This window comes from Myotis nattereri (assembly GCF_964212035.1).
Source record: "Myotis nattereri genome assembly, chromosome: X".
Classification (NCBI taxonomy): Eukaryota; Metazoa; Chordata; class Mammalia; order Chiroptera; family Vespertilionidae; genus Myotis; species Myotis nattereri.
The window spans coordinates 29,119,549-29,142,118 of record NC_138078.1 but is presented as its reverse complement, the minus strand read 5'-3'; the positions used below and the strand labels follow the sequence as shown (position 1 = coordinate 29,142,118).

General features: G+C 37.5%; 1 protein-coding gene across 1 annotated transcript in view; it reads right to left on the bottom strand.

The window, feature by feature from the left end:
- CFAP47 (cilia and flagella associated protein 47) overlaps nt 1-22,570 on the bottom strand; it is a gene marked incomplete at both ends in the record, with an annotated part of 442,463 nt that overhangs the window by 368,667 nt on the left and 51,226 nt on the right. Inside the window, 8 exons of the mRNA XM_081081612.1 lie at nt 296-427; nt 2,326-2,448; nt 4,631-4,761; nt 10,325-10,566; nt 10,873-11,089; nt 19,897-19,993; nt 20,094-20,283; nt 21,179-21,334. Of these exons, the coding sequence (XP_080937738.1) occupies nt 296-427; nt 2,326-2,448; nt 4,631-4,761; nt 10,325-10,566; nt 10,873-11,089; nt 19,897-19,993; nt 20,094-20,283; nt 21,179-21,334 (1,288 nt within the window). The remainder of the gene's footprint in view (nt 1-295; nt 428-2,325; nt 2,449-4,630; nt 4,762-10,324; nt 10,567-10,872; nt 11,090-19,896; nt 19,994-20,093; nt 20,284-21,178; nt 21,335-22,570) is intronic.

Below are 22,570 nucleotides of genomic sequence, written 5' to 3'. Positions count from 1 at the left end.
CCGCAACCAAGATACATGCCCTTAACGGGAATCGAACCTGGGACCCTTCAGTCTGCAGGCTGACACTCTATCCACTGAGTCAAACCAGTCAGGGCATTAAAAACTCTTTAATAGCTTAACATTAAAACCCCTTTTTCATTTGAAGAAATCATTAAAACAAAACAAGTTTCTAAAAATAAATATGTTTGTAACATTTTATAGCATTATACTTACCACTACAAATATATTAAACAACCAAACAAATAAATCCACATAGACATATATATGGTGCAGGGACTCATGTGTACAAACATACCTTTGCTATTACATCGAATTTTTCTGCCAAGATAGGTGTACAGGTGATAGTGACAACAGTTATCCCCCCAAAGGGAATTACTCCTTCTGATGGAACAATATTAATGATAGACATAAGAGTCCTACTGCAAACCTGCAAATGAAAATTTGCAGAAATGCTAATTATCCTTTCTTTTTAATTTTTTAAGTATAGTTGGCATATGATCTTATATTTGCTATATTAGTTTCATGTGTACAGTATAGTGATTCAGCACTTTTAGACCTTACAATGTTATCATCCTATTAATTCTAGTAATGATCTGTCATGTGCAAACTTATTACAAAATTACTGACTACATTCCCCTTCCCGTTTTCAACTACCCTCACCCTTCTGGTAAACATCATTTTGGTCTCTGTTTCTATGAGACAGTTTTTGTTCTGTTTTGTTTTCATTATCCTTTCAAGTTACTGTTCCAAAGCTCACACAGGAAAGCTTCCAAACTACTATCTAGAGAGAGGTCCTCCAGGCACAGGGCATGAGATGATTGTGTAACTGATTTTCAAACACCAGATGCACATATAGTTTGAATTTCAACAAGGATTTGCAAATGGAACATTCAGTAATGGCACCTTCCAATTCAAACAGGAAGCTGAAGTTTATTGTCTGAAGTGTTTTCAAGACTCTGCAAAACTTAAAAGGATGAGCTATATCTCTTAGGGAAGATGCTAAAGTTCTAGATACATTGATAATTTTGCCTTTTCCCTGATCATAAAAACTGAAAGCAAAGGTAGTTGGGAAGCAAGATGATAAAGTAACTTCCTCTTCTTTGTCATTTCCTTGATAGCCTAATGTCTAAGGTATCATGTTGACATTCAGAAAAGGAACTTATGATGTGGTTTGTCAGAGAACAATTTAGCCCTGTCTACCATCCTTAAAACCAAAATAATAAAGGGAAATTAGATATTTAAAAGGAGATAGGAAATTAAGATATTTGGGGATATGAAGGAACAAACAGCCTTCAAATCTAATTCAGAAGCAACAGAATAAAAAAAGGTGTCCTCATTTGGTTATTGGGGTAAAAGACATCCTATATAATAAAAGCCTAATATGCAAATCGACCAAACAGCGGAACCAGTGGAATGACCAGTTGCTATGATGCACACTGACTACCAGGGGGAAGATGCTCAATGCAGGCGCTTCCCCCAGCCTGCAGGCCCCAGGCCAGCCAAGGCAGGTGCCAGTGGCCCACCCCCCCCCACCCCCGCCCCGAATGCCCCGCCAGTTTCCCTGCAGAGGGAGGCGACTGGCAGTGGCAGTGAGGGGGCAGGGCCAGTGAGTGGGCGGCACCAGACTGGCCAAGGCTGGTGCTAGCAGGGGCCTCCCCAATTGCCTTGCTGGCCACCCCACAGATTGGCCCTGATCACCAGCCAAGCCTAGGGACCCTACCAGTGTAAGAATTTTGAGCACCGGGCCTTTAGTGTAAATAAAAGCTTGAATGAAAGATCTCCAATGCTAACTTCTATTAGAAGATCTTAATAGCTTTTTCAGTTATAAGAAAAAACAAAACAAAAAATTCTATCACCACTTTAAACACACTCCCACCTGGCAATTTAGATCAGAAAAAAACTATAAATACAGTATTTTTACAATGGTCTGAGTTGCTACCTTGAGAGTCCTGATGACAGAGGAGAAAAGAAAAAGTATGTAATTAAATATGGAATGTGACGTTGACAAAATACATTTTTAAATGGTATTTTCTTCAAATCACTTATCTTTTTTTAATATGACAAAATAACAGATAGAAAGAAAAAAGAGGGTAAGAGGAGAAGAAAAAGAGAGACTAAGAAAGAAAGGAAGAAATTAATTTTATGGGAAATTAAAAGGACAAAGTAGATAAAATATATTCAGAAAAGTATCATGTGAAATATCTAAATATTAGCATTACCAAATTTATAAAGACTAAAGTATTAATACCATAGTGTTCATAGCAAAATATTCATTCAAATAATAATGTGATCTGATCTAAGTAAGATTCCAAGATTTTACATCACCTTGAAATAGGCATGGTTTGGTCCTACATTGTGAAGAATGACTTTCCTGCAAGTTGTTAAACCTTGAGGGCTATTATTGAAGAGTATCCTTGGCTCCAAAAACAAGACCTTGGTGATACCACGCTAATAATGAAAGGAGGAAGGGAAAATGCAGATGAATAATAGCAAATACCTTTTTTTATGTCCAACAAATAATTTAAAATTTTTTTTAGCTTCATGGAAATTTCTAAAATATGAGGTGTTATCAGATTTTATGGTATCACATGATCTCACTCATACGTGGACTCTAATGAAAAAAATAAACTGTTGAACAAAATAGATTCAGAGGCATGGAAGCATGGAACAGACTGGAATCTCAGAGAAAAGGTGGGGGTGGGTGGGAAGGAAGAGATCAATCAAAGAACTTATATGCATATATACATAACCCATGGACACAGCCAATAGGGCAGTAAAGGCCTGGGGCATGGGCGGGGTCTAAGGCAGTGATGGCGAACCTATGACACGCGTGTCAGAGATGACACGCGAACTCATTTTTTTGGTTGATTTTTCTTTGTTAAATGGCATTTAAATATATAAAATAAATATCAAAAATATAAGTCTTTGTTTTACTATGGTTGCAAATATCAAAACATTTCTATATGTGACACGGCACCAGAGTTAAGTTAGGGTTTTTCGAAATGCTGACACGCCGAGCTCAAAAGGTTCGCCATCACTGGTCTAAGGGGTCAATGGGAGAAAAAAGAGGACATATGTAATACTTTCAACAATAAAGATTTTTTAAATAGAGAAAGGAAAACAGACAAATATTTAAATTGTACTCCTAATATGAAAAAGGCAGGGGGAGTAAGATAACTCTGTGGAGGAAGTAAATCCGTGACTGAGAATCATGTGAATTAATCACTGAAGGAGATGTAAGAGATCATCTACCCAACTGTACAGCGCTACCATGTGCTATCTAAGAGGAAAGAGTTCCGGGTCACCTGACTATGGGAAATAATGTGCCAAATGAAATTATCCAGGCATGGTTCTACTAGATGCCTTCTCACAGCATTTAATATGCTGATAATGTACACCTTGCTTATCTGATAATGAGGAGGAAATTACTGTGATTCACAGAATTACATTGGCACAGGACTCCCTCACCTTACCCCACACAAATCATTTCACAGAACTAATGCATGAGAAAACTTTTTGAAATGTTAATATTACCCACCTTTCCCATTTTACAAGAAAGCAAACCATAGTCAAAAGCAACTAGAACCCAAGTTTTCCAATTCCTCATTCAGTTCTCTTTACACCAGACCTTATTATCTTTATACATGATACATTATTTCTTATTATCTTAGGATGTTTTAGTATATTCTTAAAATTATTTGAAGAACATGTCATGGTAATTGGAATAATAATTTTCAAACAAAGCTAATAGAAGAGGAATTGGTCAAGTCTTTCATAAATTAATGACACACTTGAACATTTTATTTCATCACTTCATGTTGCTCCATCTTTACTTTCTTAAGAGCAACATTTCACAGTCCATTTAACTTTAAGGGCTTTAAAAGTTTACCAAAAAAGAATCTAATTTATTATTCTGATATCTCAAAGTTTAATTCTTAACCAATCCTAGTGTGGAGAAAGTGGAAAGCAAATTTTATCAGAGGGTAATAGCAAATGCTATGGAGGCAGATAGATCTGAATATAAATTCCAACTAGGTCACTTACTGCATGTGTAAACCTGTATTAGTTCATTAACCAATCAAATCTCCCATATCCTCACCCATCAATTGAGTTATTAGTATATACCTATAGAGTTGTTGTAAGGATTAAATTAAACAATGCATGAACAACACTTAGTATCATGCCTGACACTGTAATTACTCAATCAGTGATACCTATTATTAACGTAAAGTCTGCATCACTAAATAGCTGGTCTTTTACCTGTCAGGAAAAAATACACATGGGATGACTATGTGGGCAAAATTTATATTAGTAAATTTGTCAAGCACAAAATATTGAGAGCAGTAGGACACAGCTTATTTCAAGCCTGGAGCAATGGAAATACCATAATATTGTTAGCACAAAAGTCTTAGATTGCTAATTAATTCTAGATAGCAACACATTTTTAGCAAAGTCTTAATTTATGCTAGAGAAGTGGCTCCAAAAAATTATAACATAATTTAGTTAACTAAGTATTGCATACAAAATCAGTTTTTACTAACATAGTATACATATCCAACTACTCTACACACACATATGCCAACCAATTTAGAACCCTCAAAATAAACTCATATTCAAGGGAAATCATTACCTGTGCAACACATTTTAGTGTCATCGTGTTTCCTTCATCAACTTGAAGAATAAATTCTCCCTTGTCTGGAACACTGAAACCCGGCAGCCATGTTACTTCACATTCCAATGAGGAGTATGGTACAATAATGCCTACAGAGGATTTAGAAAGAATAAGACAGTTCCACATTTTAAATATATATATTTCCATATCCAAAATAAGGGCTTGCATACAAATATAACAACATCATATAACAAATTATTTAAATTAAACTCAAAATATAGGAAAATACTAAGTGAGCGATTATCAAATTAGTATAAACTTATAGTTTGATTAAAATCTAAAATATATATCTTATTTTTCAATTTTAAAAGGCAGATGAAAATATCTGACAAAAAGCATGCCAATATTTCCAAAAAATATAAATTTATCAATGAAACAAACACTCTAGGATTAGAGATGGCTTTATTTATTTTGTTTCTGTTTTTGTTTTAATCCTCACCCAAGGATATTTTTCCATTGATTTTTAGAGAGAGTATAAGAGAGAAGGAAAGACAGAGAGAAACATCAATGTGAGAGAAATTCATCAATTGGTTGCCTCCTGCATGAGCCCTGACTAGGGCCCAGTCAGGGGAGGAGCCTGCAACCTAGGTAGGTGCCCTTGACTGGAATCCAACCCAGTACCCTTCAATCCGCAGGCTGACGCTCTATCCACTCAACCAAACCAGCTAGAGCTAGAAATGGCTTTATACATACACAGTCAAAAACCATTTGTGATCCCTGAACAAGTGTCCCCTCCATGTTTCTCAATATTCTGAAATACTTATTAACATCAGACTATTATTCAGTTTTTAGAGGAAGGAATCACCACATGTTCACAACCCTAGAAATGTAACTTCTGATATAGCTATGATTAATCAACACATTTCTATAATTCAAATGTACTGAGAACCCATGTGGCATTAGGCACATTTAGAGTGAGCTGCTTTATCTGTTTAAATGCATCATCTCCTTTAAAGTAAGAAAATAATACTTTATGGAAAGAATGACTCAGAAGTTCTTAATGAAGAAAGGATCACCTGAGATTCAAAGGCAATGGACAATAAACGGAGAGAGATGAGTGATCGCCACAATCTTTGCTTGGGGTGAGGTTGAATCTCATGTGGTGGTAGTTTCCTCAATCCTAAAAAAGATATAGTGTCTACCTCTTATGACTATGAAGGGAGCTAACAATACATATAAAGGAATTAACATGGTGCACGATGCCTAGAGAACACTCAGTGTCAGATATTATTAATACTCTTGAATGCCAATACAGTAATTTATAAAAAGAATAGAAACTGGACATAGAAGAGCTAACAGTCTAGTGGGAGTCCACTGGGATTAGACTTCTCTATAAGTAACAAAAAAGTCCTGCTACAGTGGGTTAGGAAGATAGGGGTTTGTTTGTCTTATGAAATTAGACATCCACAAACAGGTAGTTCAGGGCTGCCTTAACAGATTGACAAGGCCTTCAAGGAACAATGCTCTTTCTAGCTTCCCACACTACCATTCCTTACTGTGTGGCCTTCCTTGATGTAGAAAGATAGCATAGTGGTTAAAACAGCACAATTTGTAGGGTCAGACTCCCTGATTCAAGTTTCAACTTTAGACCTTGGACAATTTACTTAACCTACGTAATAGTTTCCTCAGACATAAAATAGGGATAACTGTATCTAACGCAGAGAATTTTTATAGGGGATTAAATAAGCTAAGATATGTAGAAGTACTTCAGTGTCTGGCACAAAGAAGGTTGGAAATAAAAGAAAATTCTGTCCATGTCTCATTGGCAAGAAGCTTGGGAAAAAAGATTTTTAGATAAGAACACTGCTTCACCAAACAAAATGAGGATCCTGTTAGTAAAGGGAATATATATCAGGTACGGGCTTAGCAACATCTACCACAATAGAAGATGTATAGAAGCAAATAACTGTAGATAACATTAAAGAAATACACAGTGGGAGCTGAAAAGGTGGGGAGGGGAGTCTAAATTGGCCTTAGAAAGTGGAGAAAACCCCATTAAAAGAGATGGCATTTGAGCTACGACTCAAGGATGACTAGAGGAGGACAAAGCTGAGGGAAGTGTCAAAGGCAAGTGACAGTGCTAGAAGAGAGAGGTGTGTGGAGAAGATTGTGATGGGAAGTAACATGGACAGAGAAGATTCAATGCTATATATAAAGGCACTTGAACAGGGAACAGGGGACATTAATTGGATGGTTAGACTGAGCAAGATGGGATTGAAAGGGCAGATATTACAAACGGCCAAGGAGGGAGATAATTGAGAAAGATAGTGAACTGATTCAAGGCAAGTCTAAAAACTGAGCAGACTCAAGGGTTCAGTAAAGTTAAAGACAACAAAGAAGAAAACAAAATGAGCAGAAACATGAATAATACCTAATGGAAACATCGTAATAGAAGCCAATTCCATCTTTAAAAACATCAACCCACCCTTACACTTTTCCCTTACAATATCCACTAACCAAACAAAATCCAAAATATATCACAGGAAGAAAGGACAATCACAACATAACATTTAATTCAGGACTATTTTAGTTTATAAAAATATAGCGAGGGATATGATTAAATGTATTATCTGAGATGCAAAACCAATATAGCAAAAGGAACATAAGAAAAATAACAATAAAAATGCATTTTCTATTTACACAAAGAAGCAAAAACAAAATTGAGTAATTATGACATTTATTCTGGACATCAAAAGAAAAATGATATTAAAAAACTACGTATATAAACTATGCATACTTTCTTTAATGTTCTCTGAAATAGATTTGAGTATTGTATCAATTGTGTTCTTAAAAGATCAAAAGTGTCTGGCCAGTGGTGCTCAATGGTGGAGCACTGACACACGAACCAGGTCACAGTTCAATTCCCAGTCAAGGCACATGCCCAGGTTGCGGGCTCAATCCCCAGTAGGAATCAAACAAGAGGCAGCCAATCTCTGATTCATTGTCATCATTAATCTCTCTCTCTCTCTCTCTCTCTCTCTCCTCTCTCTCTCTCTCACTCCCCCCCTTCCTCTCTCTGAAATAAATAAAAAATAAAAATATCAAAAGTACTTAAGGACTAATGAGAGTACTCATATAAACATTATATTTGAAATTAAAGTCCATTGTGCTCTTGTGCTTTGATTAAAAAATTCTAAAAACAACCCAAAGAAAATAAAAGTAAATACTAAAATATCCCCTGTAAAAATAAGAACTAAAGATCATGAGAAGTATAACTGGTGTTCCAGTTTATAATATTGCAATTCCACCTCTATTTTGACAAATTCAGCATCATCACTGCATTTCCATGGCAGCCACTGGGGTGAAGCCCAGCCCACTCAGCCACAGTTAGAATAAAAGAAACACAAGGAAAAGTGCCAAACCTATAAGCTAGGATGCAGATTATTTAACTAGTACTACTAGATACCTGTTTAAAAAAAATATTGGAAATTTACCTAGAATCTCTGAAATGTAAAGAAATAGTTTCTCTTTCTTCTGATTATTCATTTAGCTTTTCTCTATATTGGAGCAGGACCCAATATTATCAGTATTAATAACCAAAAAAAAAAAAAAAAGAGTTGGGTCAAGTCAATCTGCTAAATAATAATGGAAATATACCTGGAATGTTTAATAAATAACCTGGATTGTGCTAAATCAATCCAGGTTAGTAAAAAGATTAAATATGGCTATATCAATGATCTCCAACCCGAATGAAGGAAAAGTCCTACTCTTTGTTAAGTTTGTCAACATCTCAGCCTATATCTGCACTAAAATTGAACACTTAAGCTGTTCATAACACTCCCTGTTACAAACACTGGTAGAGTTATATAAAAGTCATGATTTGGAAATAACTAATACAAGAATATACACCTAACACAAGATTTCTACAAACTAGAATTCCTCTGTGATCTGATATGTACTCTATTTCGATCACAAATGAAGACTATTCCTAAATTAGAGATAAAGAGGGAGGGAGGAGAAAGAGGAATGGAAGAAAGTAGGGAAAGTAAGACAGAAGGAAGGAAGTGGGAGTAAGGAATTGAGGATGGGTTGCAAGAAGCATAAGAGGTTATTACTCTGAAGATACTTCAAGGGGGTGGGGGAGTCCAAACAATCAGCAATTATCCTATTCAGGTAGCTATCTATTTATTTGACACATACTCTTTGCCAGTCATTATGGAAGAATTTTTCATATATTTAATCTTTATGAGATATAGTAGTCTCTTCACTTTACAGATAAAGAAACCAGTGCTTATAGAGTATTTTTCCCAAGATCACAAAGCTAGCAAAAAGCCAAGACTAATTTTGAAATCAGGTCTATCTGACTCCAATGTTTGTTTTAAATTTCTCATGCAGCATTAGACTTTAGTTGGTTATAAAGCACCATGTGACTCACTGCAGCTCCTTCCATCTAACTGGAAAGTCATGGCATGTACATGAAACGAAGACACCATAGTCATCATTCTGCTTCTAACTTGCCTTTGTTTTTACTTTAAATGATAGCTTTTGTCCTCATGAGATATTCACAAAACATCACAATGATGTTTGCCAAATGTGATAGGCTACTACGTAAGTGGCAGGTTAGTAGTGATCAGGGCTCAGTTTTGTAACAGTACATTATGTGGAATTATCAATTCCAGGAAACGGCAGAAGCAAGTTACAAAGATAGTTAACAAATACAAGGAACTATCAAAAATGGTAAGTCTAAGCCCTGACGGGGTCACTCAGTTGGTTAGACTAGCATCCATATACTCCAAGGTTGCAGGTTCAATGTCCAGTCAAGGAGTATAGAGCATATATAAGAAACAACCAATGAGTGCATAAATAAATGGAATAACAAAGCAATGTTTTTTTTTCTCTCTCAAAAAAATGAATTAATAAAAAAGTTATTATTTAAATGACAGTTTTAAGTTCTTAATTTTATTAATTAGACTTTATTACCTGTATTAAATATTGACTGTAACAAATTTGTGGATCCTTCTAAAAGAATTCACAATCTAACAAAATTTAAGTCATTCTGAATCATATCTTATCATCATCAAACTAAAACTAAACAAAAAAATGTTGAGTTCACCAATATCTGTCACAGTTCATTTTATTTGTCAACTTGGCCAGACTATGGCGACTAGCTGTTTGGACAAACATCAGTCTAGTTGTTGCTGAGCAGGTATTTTTTAGATGTGATTTACATTAAATCAATATAATTTGAGTAAAGCATATACCTTTTCCAATATGGGAAGGCCTCATCCAATAAGCTAAGTCTTATAAGAAAAGACTGAGGTCCTCCTTGGATTCAAGACTGCAACATCAATTCTTCCCTGAGTCTCTAGCCTGCAGGCTTACCCTGCAGATTTCAAACTTGCCAGCCTCTACAATCACATGAGCCAATTCCTTGATCAATCTATATATCTCTATCTCTCTCTTTAAGTTTGTATAATATATATATTTCATATTGTTCCCATTTCTCTAAGAACCGTAATATAGGGTTCATATTTTTAAATCAAATGTACATGTATATTTTATATATGCAAAAATAAATGCCCAAATGACCATATTAGATTTATTTCTATGTTCATAGCACCATTATACAGTACACATGCAATTAATGATTGATGCCTGAATACAATACATGAATAAATGAATGTCTAAATCGAACAAACAATAAACTATTACCTTTACTTGGACGAATGGAAAATGACATTCCTCTTTCTGTGTTTACTGGTATCCATTCAAAGCGAACAAGATAATTCTGATGATTATGCAACGTGACTGTCTCCCTAAAACATGTTTTCAACAAGAAGCCATGTGGTTTTAACACTACCTCATCGGAAGATAGCTCAAGTCTTACTGGCATGATATTTGCCCTCACTAGGAGGTGCCCACCAGGTATATTGTTCACTCTAAAGGTGAAAGACCTGTAACACAAAAAAGGCATCGGAATTTAACTGATAATAACTATTTGCAATTATAGAATTAAGTTACATGTAAAAACGCACATACTGATGACTAACATCCTCAATTCTTAACAAAATATCAAACTAATCATGAAAGAAGACTACAACTGAAATATGAGTCTATAAATCTACAAATTGATACATATATAGTTTCTATGTTTGGGGATCAAATATAATATATACTATTAATTATTAGGGCAAATAAAAACATATCCTATAATAGGACACTTTGATTCTAGCAAATAGAAATTTGAAAATAAATCATACTTCCAAAATTTTCCAGCAGTGGAAGAATGGAATATAACTGAAATATGAGTACTGGCTGAAGGTGGAATCACATATGAAAATTGTTTGGTTTTCTGAAGTTCTTTCAAATTAACATCTAAATGGAGCAAAATATACTTAGGTAGCATATTAACAACATGCAGTCGATGAGTATTTATGGAGTTCACACAAATATCACCAAAATTAAGGACAGAGGGCCCTAAAAAAAGAAAAGGTATTAAGTTTAATATTGGCAACTGTTCATTTTTATAAAGTTTTCATAGTATATTTTGATCAACTTATAAAAAATGGTACTCAGAAATATATTCATTATAATGTCAGAAATTATTAACCAAGTTTTTATCCAAATGTCCATAATTTGCTATTTGGAGATTACTGGTTAATATTCAATATAATTATATTCTGATTACATGGAAAATTATTAGCACTCATTATAACTCATCTTAGTACATGAATTTTCATACACCAACACCGTTTCCAATCTCAATACATTTATGTTCATTTATCCAGAATTTACAAAAATTGGTAATTTTCCCAGGAATTATTGCTTATGTTTTCTCTTTGAATGCCTAAAGGTTTTATATCATAACAATTTTTTTTTAATCCTCACTCAAGGATATTTTTCCATTGATTTTTGGAGAGAGTGGGAGGGGGAGAGACAGAGAGAGAGAAACATCCACGAGAGAGACACACATCAATTGCTTGCCTCCCGCAAGTGCCCCGACCTGGGCCTGGGCCAGGGAGAAGCCTGCAACCAAGGTACATGACCTTGACCGGAATCAAACCCAGGACTCTCTATTATAACAATTTAAATAACTATGTCTTATCCTGCTTTATTTTTTTAACAGATTGATTTAATTATAATTATAACTGATACACAGTAAACCATACATGCTTATAAGTGTAGAATTTCATAAGTGTTGACTTGTCTACTCCTGGGAAAAAACCACAATGAAGAGAGTGAATATCCATCATTTTAAAAAGTTTTCTTTTAAAAATATGCCCCTTTATATTCTCCCCCTCCCACCATCCTCTGTATTCTCCTTTCCCAGACAACCACTCATCCTCTTTATGTCACTGTAGATTAGTTTGCATTTTCTAAAGTTTCATATGAGTGGAATAATACAGAGTTGTACAGTTTTTCTCTGATTTCTTTCACTCAGCAATTCCTTGGAGATTCATCCATGCTGTTTCATGAGTCAATAGTCCATCCCTTTATATTACTAAGTAGTAGTCTATCATAGGTGAATGTTTGTTTATTCACCTGTTGATTGACACTTGGATTGTTTCCAGATATTGGCTATTAAAATCAAAGCGGCTAAAACCTTTGTGTATAAATATTTGTTCGAACATATACTTTTATTTCTTTTGGATAAATATCTGAAAACGGAATGGATGGATCATATGATACACATATGTTTAAATTATGAGAAACTGGCAAACTGTTTTAAAGTAGTGGGTAATTTCACATCCCCCACCTAGCCATATATAAAAGTCCAGTTCCCTCACATCTCCAACAACAACTGAAATGGTGAGCTTTTTTCTTTTAACTTAAGCCATTCGAATAGATTTATCTCCCTGTGGTTTTATTTTATTTCCCTAACAACCAACAATGTTGTGCATCATTCTATGTGCCTACTTGTCAGCTGTAGCTTTTGATTAATGAACTATCTATTCAAACCCTTTGCCCATTTTTAATTGGGTTGTTTTCTCAAAATTGAGTCTCAAAAGTTTTATATACATTCTGGTTGCAATTCTTTAATCAGATATATAATTTGCAAATATTTTCTCTCAATCTATGGTTTGTTTTTATCCTCTTATTAGTGTCTTTTGAAGAGCAGATGTATTTAAAGTTGATCAATCCCTATTTATTCATTTTTTCTTTCATGGATCGTATTTTTGTGTGATATCTAAGACATTTTTGCTTTGCCCATGATCACAGACATTTTTTCCTATGTAGAAGGAAGCACATGGATTATGATGTATTTTTATTTAGTTTTGGTATATGATGTAAGACATAGATACAAACTCTAGTTTTTCGTTTTTATTTTTTTAGTGTATGGCTCATATGTTCCAGCACTTCTTATTAAAAAAGACTATCCTTAAAAAAAGGAAACCAATAAAAAATAAAATAAATAAAAAAGACTATCCTTTCTGCACTTCATTGCTTTTGTTCCTTTGTCAAAATTCAGTTGTCTATATGTGTGTAGGTCTATTTCTGAACACTCACTTATGTTTCATTGGTCTATGTATCTACAATTATGCCAGTGTCACACTGTATTCCTTACTGTAGCTTTGTAATTAATCTTGAAATCAGGTACTGTTTTATCTCCAATTTGTTTTCCTATTTCACAGTTGTTTTGACTATTATCATGTTTCCATAGTGTAGTGGTTATCACGTTCAACTCACAATTGTTTTGACTATTATAATTCTTTTGCTTTTCCAAGTGATTTTAAAATGAACCTGTCAATTTCTACAATAGATACTGATGGAGCTTTGACTGGAATTGGGTTGAACCTACAGATCATATGGATCATTTTTTCATGTCTTTTATGTCTCTAAATAATTATTTTAATATGTGGAAGATAATTATAAAAACCCTTTAATGTCCTTGTCTGACAATTCTAACATATGTATCAGTATTGGGTAGGTTTAATTGATGCATTATTCTCCTTATTAGGGGTTGTTTTGCCTCATGCCTAGTAGTCTTTGTTTGGATGTCAAATATAGTATTTACCGTATTATGTGCTAGATATGTTTTGTACTCCTATAAATATTCTTGAGCTTTGTTCTGAAAGTTACTCTGAAACTGATAGATCCTTCCTGGTCTTGCTTTTATGAAAGTTACCTGAGACCAGAGCAGTACTCTGAATAGTAATAATGATCCTCCACTTCTGAGTACTCTGCCCCAATGTCCTATGAATTATAAGGTTTGTTTGTTTTGTCCAGTTTGCCAGGTGGGAACTTTCAGTCACTACTCCTGACCTGTGTGAACACCGGGTGATTCTATAAACCTTTGAAATGGTTTTCCCCCTAGCTTTACCTAATTTCCTAACAATACCATTAACTAATAGGAACCTAATTGACATTTAAAGAACCTTCAGCAGGATACAACTTATTTTCAAGCCACATGAACCTCAATAAGAGAGACCACATCCAGGATCAAACTTAACAAATCTTCAAAAATTAAAACAATTGAATCCATACATGTGTGCACTCTGACCAAATAGAATCAAACTAGAAAATAGTAGTAGAAAGAAAACAGAAAAATCTTTGAATATAAATAACACACTTCTAAATAACCAATGAGCCAAAGTAAATGTTTCAATGGAAATTAGGTAATAACGAAGTAAAAGAAATTAAAAATATGTAAGAATATGTGGGATGTAACTAAAGTACTGCTTAGTAAGACATGTATAGCAATAAATCACTATATCATGGAAAAAATGGTCTAAATCAATAATTTAAGATTCCACCTCAAGAAACTAGAAGAAATGCAACCTAAATAAAAATCTAAAGCAAACAGAGGGAAATGATAAATACAAGAGAAGAAGTCACTGAAATTAAAAACAGAAAACTTATAGAGAAAAATCAATGAAACTAAATGCCGGTTCTTTGAAAAGAACAATAAAATTGATAAACCTAGACTACCAAGACTGAAAAAGAAAAATAAGAAAGAAGACATACATTTCCAGTAGTAGGAAGGTAACAGGCTCTCTATCATTACAGATGCTGCTGACTCAAACATTAAAAGGATAATTTGTGAATGCTACAAATAACTCTATACATATAAACATGAAATCTTAGTTGGAGGGGATCTATTCTACAACAAAACAACAAAAAATACACACACTACCAAAACTCTCTTAAAATGGCATAGATTATCTGAATAGTCCTACAACTATTAAAGAAATTGAATTTGTAATTACACATCATCTGAAAATGAAATCTTACTCAGATGGTATCTCTGAAGAAGTCTAACATATAAAGAATGCTCCTCAATCTCTTTTAGAATGTAGTAGAGGAAAGAACACTTCCTAACTGTCCCAACTCTGTTTAGGAGGCCAATAGTACTCTAATGGCAAAACAGAGACAGAAAAAAAATCAAAGCAAAAATGCAGACATATATTTTATGAAAACAAATGCAAAATTCTATTATGATTTAACATACTACGAGGTAGAGAAAAAGGAAGTTGGTTAAATAAAAAGAAAGCTGAGAAACACACTGTAGAGAAAAACATTGATTGTGAAAAGGAATGAGCCCTGCCTGACTGGGTGGCTCAACTGTTTGGAGCTCTGTCCCATACAGAGAAAAGTTGCAGGTTTGATTCCCGGTCAGGACTCATACATAGATTGCAGGTTCAATCCCTGGTTGGGGCATGTACGGGAGGCAACCAATCAATGTCTCTCTCTCTCTCTCTCTCTCTCTCTCACCCCTCCCTCCCTCCTTTCCTCTCTAAAATCAATAAAACATATCCTCGGGATATGTTTTGTGTTGTTTTTTTTTGTCTGTATAAAATGTTTATTTTTGGAGGACTGTGTGGTCTGGTGTTTGGGAGGGCACTCACCCCCACCAGGCCATCCATGGAGCTGGAAACAGAAGGCAGGAAGCAGAAAGTTGGCCGCTGCCTGCCCCACCCCTTCACACCCCACCCCTTCACACCCGAGTAGACTGTGGCCTGCTCTGCTCTCAAACTAGTGTTATTTCTGCCCCTGGCACATCCTGAGAACCCATGTGACTTCTGTGGTGACCAGCCCCTCTGCTCCTCCAGGGCCTGATCCACTTGTCAGCCGCATACTCATTCGCATAGCCTCGCTGCATCTGCCAGTTCAAAAGGAGTTTTTCACTTTTGCTCTCTTCCAGTTCTCAGGTCTTCCTTCCTGTCTCCCACACCCAGTACCCCTACCCTAGTGCTTGAGAAGAGAAATCAAGACAGAAAGTGTGGCAAATCCTCTCCCTCCCCTCAATATTTGAGCAATTTGATCAAACTGTTTCACCTCTGGCTTTGCTTTACTCACCTCTAAAATGGAAATAAAATAATTTACCATAAGTTATTTATGTTATTTAAAGGTCTAATAAGATCCTGTTTGTAAATTATTCAACACAATGATTGGCTTATAATGCATCAATAAATAGTAGCTTAAAAAATAAATAAATAAATAAATAAATAGTAGCTGAAAACCAAAATGACTGGACATATGCTAATGAAACAAACAATACCTCACGCAACTTGCAGTGTAACCCAGACTTCTATAATAGTTTTAACTAATTGACTCAATTAATCTCCAAATCCTCTATTGTATCTCTTGACAGCCATTTCAATTTTTAAAAATATGGTAACTATAGAGCAAAATTTTCTTTAACTAAAATATCTTCTGTGAGTACCACACCCTGTTCTGTGCATAGACTGGGAAAGCAACCTTTAAGGTATAAAAGTGAGAGTGACCCTTGAAGAGAAACAGAATAATTGACCCCAAAATGTCACATTAGCATGTGGATTATTTTGAGCTGAAGACAATTAAGACCCTGCAGACTCAAGAGAAACTTTTACCTCTCTCTTGACTACCTTAAGAACTCAGAGGGCCTTGGCTCAGAGAAAGAGCTATTACCAGAGATAACTTTTATCTGAATGACCTGTCTATGTAGTGGGGCAAACATCTGCTCTTCTGGTCCTATGAACTACCCTTCTCTCCTTTAAGCTCCAGGCTCCTAACCCATTCCTCAGCTCATGATAGCATATAAGCCTCAACTGTCTGACTTTTTCTTGGGTTTCATATGTGGCCCAGTGCATGAATTCGTGCACCTTGAAAGGAACTGTGGGCCACGAGGCTGCGGTGGGCACAGGGGCGGGTCTCAGCCCATCCTCCATGCCCCCACCCAGCCCCTCCCACTATGGCCCCCTGGCCCCATCTGCTGGCAGCCCCGCTGCTGCTCCCACACACTGACAGCACCAGCCCCGCTTGCACCTGCTGATGGCAAGGAGCAATTTGGGCTGGTGCCAGCAGCAGGTGCTAGCAGGGCCAGAGCCATCAGCAGGTTCAAGCAGCAGCTGCTGCCCTGATCGACCCTCAGGAACAGGGGGAGGGGAAGAAGCCCTCAGGGGCGATAGAGGCCGGTTGCTCGCACCTGCTGATGGCGCCAAGTGATGGCGCCGAGTGATCGGGACTGGTGCTGGGCGCCAGGAGCGGATGCAAGTGGCAGCTGCGGCACAGGCTGCGGGTGTGAGCGGGGCCAGCGCTGGCAGTGAGTGTGAGCAGTGGCTCCAGCACCAGCAGCGGGTGCGAGCAGGGCCATTGCCAGCAGCGGGTTCGAGAGGCAGCTGCTGGCCCCGATCACCCCTCAAGAGCAGGGAGAGGTGGAGAAGCCCTGAGGGGCTATCGGGGCCAGCAGCCGTCTCTTGCACCCACTGATGGCCCTGAGCAATTGGGGCCAGCAGCAGGTGCAAGCGGGGCCAGCGCCAGCAGCAGGTATGAGCACGGGGGGGTGGGGGTGGGGGGGGGGGACTGTGGCACGCCAGAGCAAAGAATTTTCAGTAACCACCAGAGGCTCGCCCTGATAATAGCGACCAGCACCTCACCTTGATCTGGCGCCCCCACTCACCTGCTCCACCATCCTGCTGTGGCCAATGCCCACCATGTTCCGCACGTGCCCCCTGGTGGTCAACACACGTCATAGGAACCGGTTGTTCAGTTGTTCCACCATTAGGTCTATTTGCATATTAGCCTTATTATTTAGGATGATGCTCCCATATGTATGAAACTAAATTTATTTTTCTCCTAATAATCTGTCTTAGGTCAATTAAATGAAGAAACCAGCTAAAGAACTCAAAAGTGTAAAATAAAAATTTTTCCTCCCCTACACCGTCCTGCCAATTTCATAAACTGCCTCCCCCATACATGCTTCCTCCAACTGATTTAAAATTCCCATCATCAGAGTTGCTGACCTTGTAAACTCAGACAGGTGCCCTGCTCCAGAGGGCCATTATTAGAATGCCTAGGACAGCAGGTGAAGAAGGGAGAGAAGTTGGTGGAGGAGTTGTAGAACAGGCAGTGGACACTGTAATCTCTAACTTTGCTCCTTTTGCATTTGTATAGATCTGATCATCTGACAAGTCACCAATGTGGAAGACAGACAGCATTTACCACCCAATAGTAAGAGGTAAACTCATGGGACTATAATGCCCAGTGCCTATCTACATGCACAAAATGGAAGCACAGTAAATGATATTTAATCACATTCCATTGCTTTGCCTCTGATCTTGTACATATTTTGATGTCTCCTTTAATCTGGATAATATCAGAGTTGGTATTCGGGATTTTTGGGCTGTATTTTCCCTAGAGGGAGACAGGACATCCATACCAATTGATCATCTTCTGCCCGCATCTCAGGCCACCCTAGGCCTGCATAGAAGGAAATGGGAATTCCCTCTTCAGACCACTATCATCATTATTTCTTTAACTGTAATCATCCTTTAACAGCCTGGGTGAAAATTATCTAGGAAAGGGCACAGCATAACATCTCTGCAAGGTTAAGAAGGAGTTGTCACTTGTTTCCTAACTCATGACTAGAGATGTTGTCAAAATACATTGTTGGGACTGTAATTTGGTGAGTTCATTTTAGAAAAATTTTTGGCAGTTATTTAAGTTAGACATAAACTTACCATACAACCCAGTAATTCCACTTCTAGGAATCTAACCAACAGAAATGAAAACAACTGGTGTGTCTCAGTGGTCAGAGTGTTGGCCTGTGGACCCAAGGGTTGCAGGTTCAATTCCTGATCAAGGGCACATATCTGAGTTGCAGGCTTGATCCCTGGCCCCAGTCAGGGCATGAAGGAGTCAACCAACAGATGTGTCTCTATCTCATTAGTCTTTCTCGCTCTCTCTTCCTTTCTCTCTCTCTCTCCTCCCCTCTCTTCCCCTCCCTTCCACTCTCTCCAAAAATCAATGGAAAAAATATCCTTGGGTGATAATTGTATGTGAATGTTTATAGCAGCATTATTCACAATAGCCTCAAATTGATAACAGGTCAATGTCCATCAAATGTTAAATGAATAAATAAAATGTGGTATTCTGATGAAATGAGATACTATTAAATTTTTTTTATTTTTTGTTAATCCTCACCTGAGGATATTTTTTATTGATTTTTAGATAGAGTGGAAAGGAGGAGTAGAGACAGAGAGAAACATAGATGTGAGAGAGGCACATTGACTGGTTGCCTCCCACACATCCCTGACCAGGGCTGGGGATTGAGCCTGCAACCAAGGTATGTGCCCTTGACCAGAATAGAACTCGGGACCCTTCAGTCTGAGGGCCAACATTCCAAACACTGGGCCAAACTATCCAGGGCAAAATTAGATACTATTTAAATATTTTTTTAAAAAATGTATACCTACGCTTTAGCCAGTATGGCCCAGTGGATAGAGCGTTGGCCTGCAGACTGAAGGGTCCTGGGTTTGATTCCAGTCAAGGGCATGTACCTCGGTTGCAGGCGCCTCTCCAGCCCAGGCCTTGGTTGGGGTGCATGAAGGAGGCAACCAATCGATGAGTTTCTCTCAGATCACTATTTCTTTCTGTCTTTCCCCCTCCCACTCTCTCCAAAAATCAACGGAAAACTAACCTCGGGTGAGGATTAAAAAAAAAAATGTATAACCTACTACCACGTGGATGAACCTCAAAAACATTAGCTAAGTAAAAGAAACAATATAAAAGAGAACACATTGTATTATTCATTTTATACAAAATATTTAGAACAGGCAAATCTAGAGATAGAAAGTTTATCAGTGGTTGTCTGGGGATAGGACTGGGAATATGGAGTAACTAGCTACATTTGTGAGAGTGATGGCAGCATTCTAAAATTGCGTTGTGATGATGACTGCATAACCCTGTAAATTTACTAAAATTCATTACTTGCATACTTTAAACTGGTAAATTTTATGGAATATTAATTGTACTTGAATACATCTGTTAAACAAAAACATTAGTAGGTATTTATAAATTCTTACCAACGATTACTTGATGAATTTGCTTTGGTGTCAAAATTAATTTGCAATCACGTTTTTCAGGAAGTGTGGATGGGGTCGATTTAAGTGCTTTGATAACCTGTGAAAAATCAAATTATTCCAAAATTAATTGCTCAATATTAGCAAAAAGTAATTTAAGAATTCTTATGGCATAATCAAAAGTAAAATATTGCACATGCCTTTCTTTCTAGAGCCTTTGCTTCCTTGGTTTCTATATTCCTGGTACATAGCATTTGGTAAGGTTTGACACTTTGTATTAAAGGTGGGGCCACTACTTGCAAATCCGATGGTAAGAGTGCGGGTGACTTCAGACCTGAAGCTGGATATAATCCTATGTCTAGATCGTCATATACATACACTTCTTCCTTGCTGAAATCATAATAATAACAAATTGAAGCCAAGTCTTTTAGAAACTACATCTATAAACTCAAATTTTCCTCCTATTGCAGGTTATTGCTGCCCCACTGAAGCAGACTGATGTATTAATCTGCATAAAAATGCCCTCTGGAAAAAAAAAAAAGCCAAAACCGGTTTGGCTCAGTGGATAGAGTGTAGGCCTGTGGACTGAAAGGTCCCAGGTTCGATTCAGGTCAAGGGCATGTACCTGGGTTGCGGGCATATCCCCAGTAGGAGATGTGCAGGAGGCAGCTGATCAATGTTTCTCTCTCATCGATGTTTCTAACTCTCTATCTCTCTCCCTTCCTCTCTGTAAAAAATCAATAAAATATATTTAAAAAAATGCCCTCTGCTGAGGAGACCCCACTCTCAAACACCTCCCCAAAGAAGTTATGCTCACCCCACCACACTCAGGAATAGCTCACAGTCAACGATTGATATGGAGCACAAAATCAAGCCGCTTTGGCTTAAGGCAGGAACAACTATGTTTTATAATTTATGTTCAACAGACCCTAGGCACCAGGCTGAGTTTAAACTTTATTTGAAACACACCATACTTCAATTCCCTCCCTTGCCCTAGCCTGCCTCTCTCACACTGTACACATTTCTCCTAAAAGAACACTCTCTGAAAAGCTCGTGCTGGCATCCCTGTCTTAGGATCTGCTGCTGGGGAAACGCATACCAGATATTCCCAAATCAAAGGTGAGAAAGTAAGTCATTACAATTAACGTAGTTCAAGGTTTTACTATTTTCATATATGAAAAAGTCATCTGAATCACTAAAGAGAAACTAAGGAGTAAAGAAAAAAAATCTGGGTCTATAGGCATCACAATCTGGGTCTCATATTGCTTAGGGAAGTGAACTTTACCTCTTCACTGTTTTTTTCTGCAGGCGTGCCTTCCTTAAAGAGTCAATGTAGTTTTTATAATAGTCTTCATGTGCTTTCTTCTGTAGTGCTTCAGAACCAGTATATGTAAACTCAGTATCCACATAGTTATGCCTTGGAACCTTTGTGAAAATCGTCCTACAATATGAGCAAGTCATGTTGATATTTTCATATATGCATTTATTTGATCAGTATTTATTGAGTGGCACCTATACCATGGATTAGGCATAAAATGGTGAATAGGACAGATTCTAGTCCTTTATCTCATATCCTATTATATAGCAAGACATTTTTACACAGAGAACTACGAAAACATTTATAGTTTCCTTCTTAACCAAATCATAAAAATTTAATGGCCGCTACCCTGAACCCACTCTTGGGGAATTAGTCAAGTAAACAATTTGGAGAATTCTAGATTACAGATAGGACCAGATCTGAATCGGATTAGTGTTATATTTCATATTCACTAACTGGGCTCATGCATTTCCTTTTTACCCACCACCTATTTTGCAAACACAAAAACAAAAAGTATAATTATTCATATCTTCCGGCCTTGATCTACCTCAATTCTCAGCAAATTTTATTAAGCAGATTCTCATCCTCAATAATTAACTCATTAAGTATGAACCCATTACAGCAGGCTAACCTTATCCATGGTTTCACTTTCCACAGTTTCAGTTAACCATGGTCCAAAAATATTCAATGGAAAATTCCAGAAATAGACAATTCATAAGTTTTAAATGTCAGGCTCTTCAGCATAATGCAATGACACCTGGAGCCTTCCCACACCATTATACCCTGGAAGTGAATCACCCCTTTGTCCAGTGTATCCATGCTGCATATGCTCCCCACCTGTCACACTGTAACCTTCTTGGTTTATCAGATCAGTTATGAGAGAGAGAGAGAAAACACAAGGGAGCACATTCACACAGGTTTTATTACAGTATATTGTTATCATTGCTCTATTTTATTATTAGTTACTAGAGGCCCAATGCACGAATTTGTACACAGATGGGGTCTGGCCAGCTGGGCCCTGATTGGGGCCCAATCAGAGCTGGGGGGGAGGGGCGGCAGGTGATTGGCCAGCAGGCTCCACCCCCAATTGGGATGGGGGGCCCATCAGGGACGGAACTGGCTGGGGGAAGGGGATGCAAGCCAATCAGGGTGGTGGGGGCTGATCGGGGGTGGGGCCGGCCAGGGGAAGAGGCTGTGGGTGGTGGGCAGGCAGGCCCCGCCCCAGAATGCGGTGTGGGGAGCCAATCAGGGGCCAGCAGCCAGGGGAAGGGGCTGTGGGTGGTTGAATGGCCGGCCCCGCCCTAATTGGGGTGGGGGGCCTATCTGAGGTGGGGCCGGGTGGGGGAAGGGCTGAAGAAG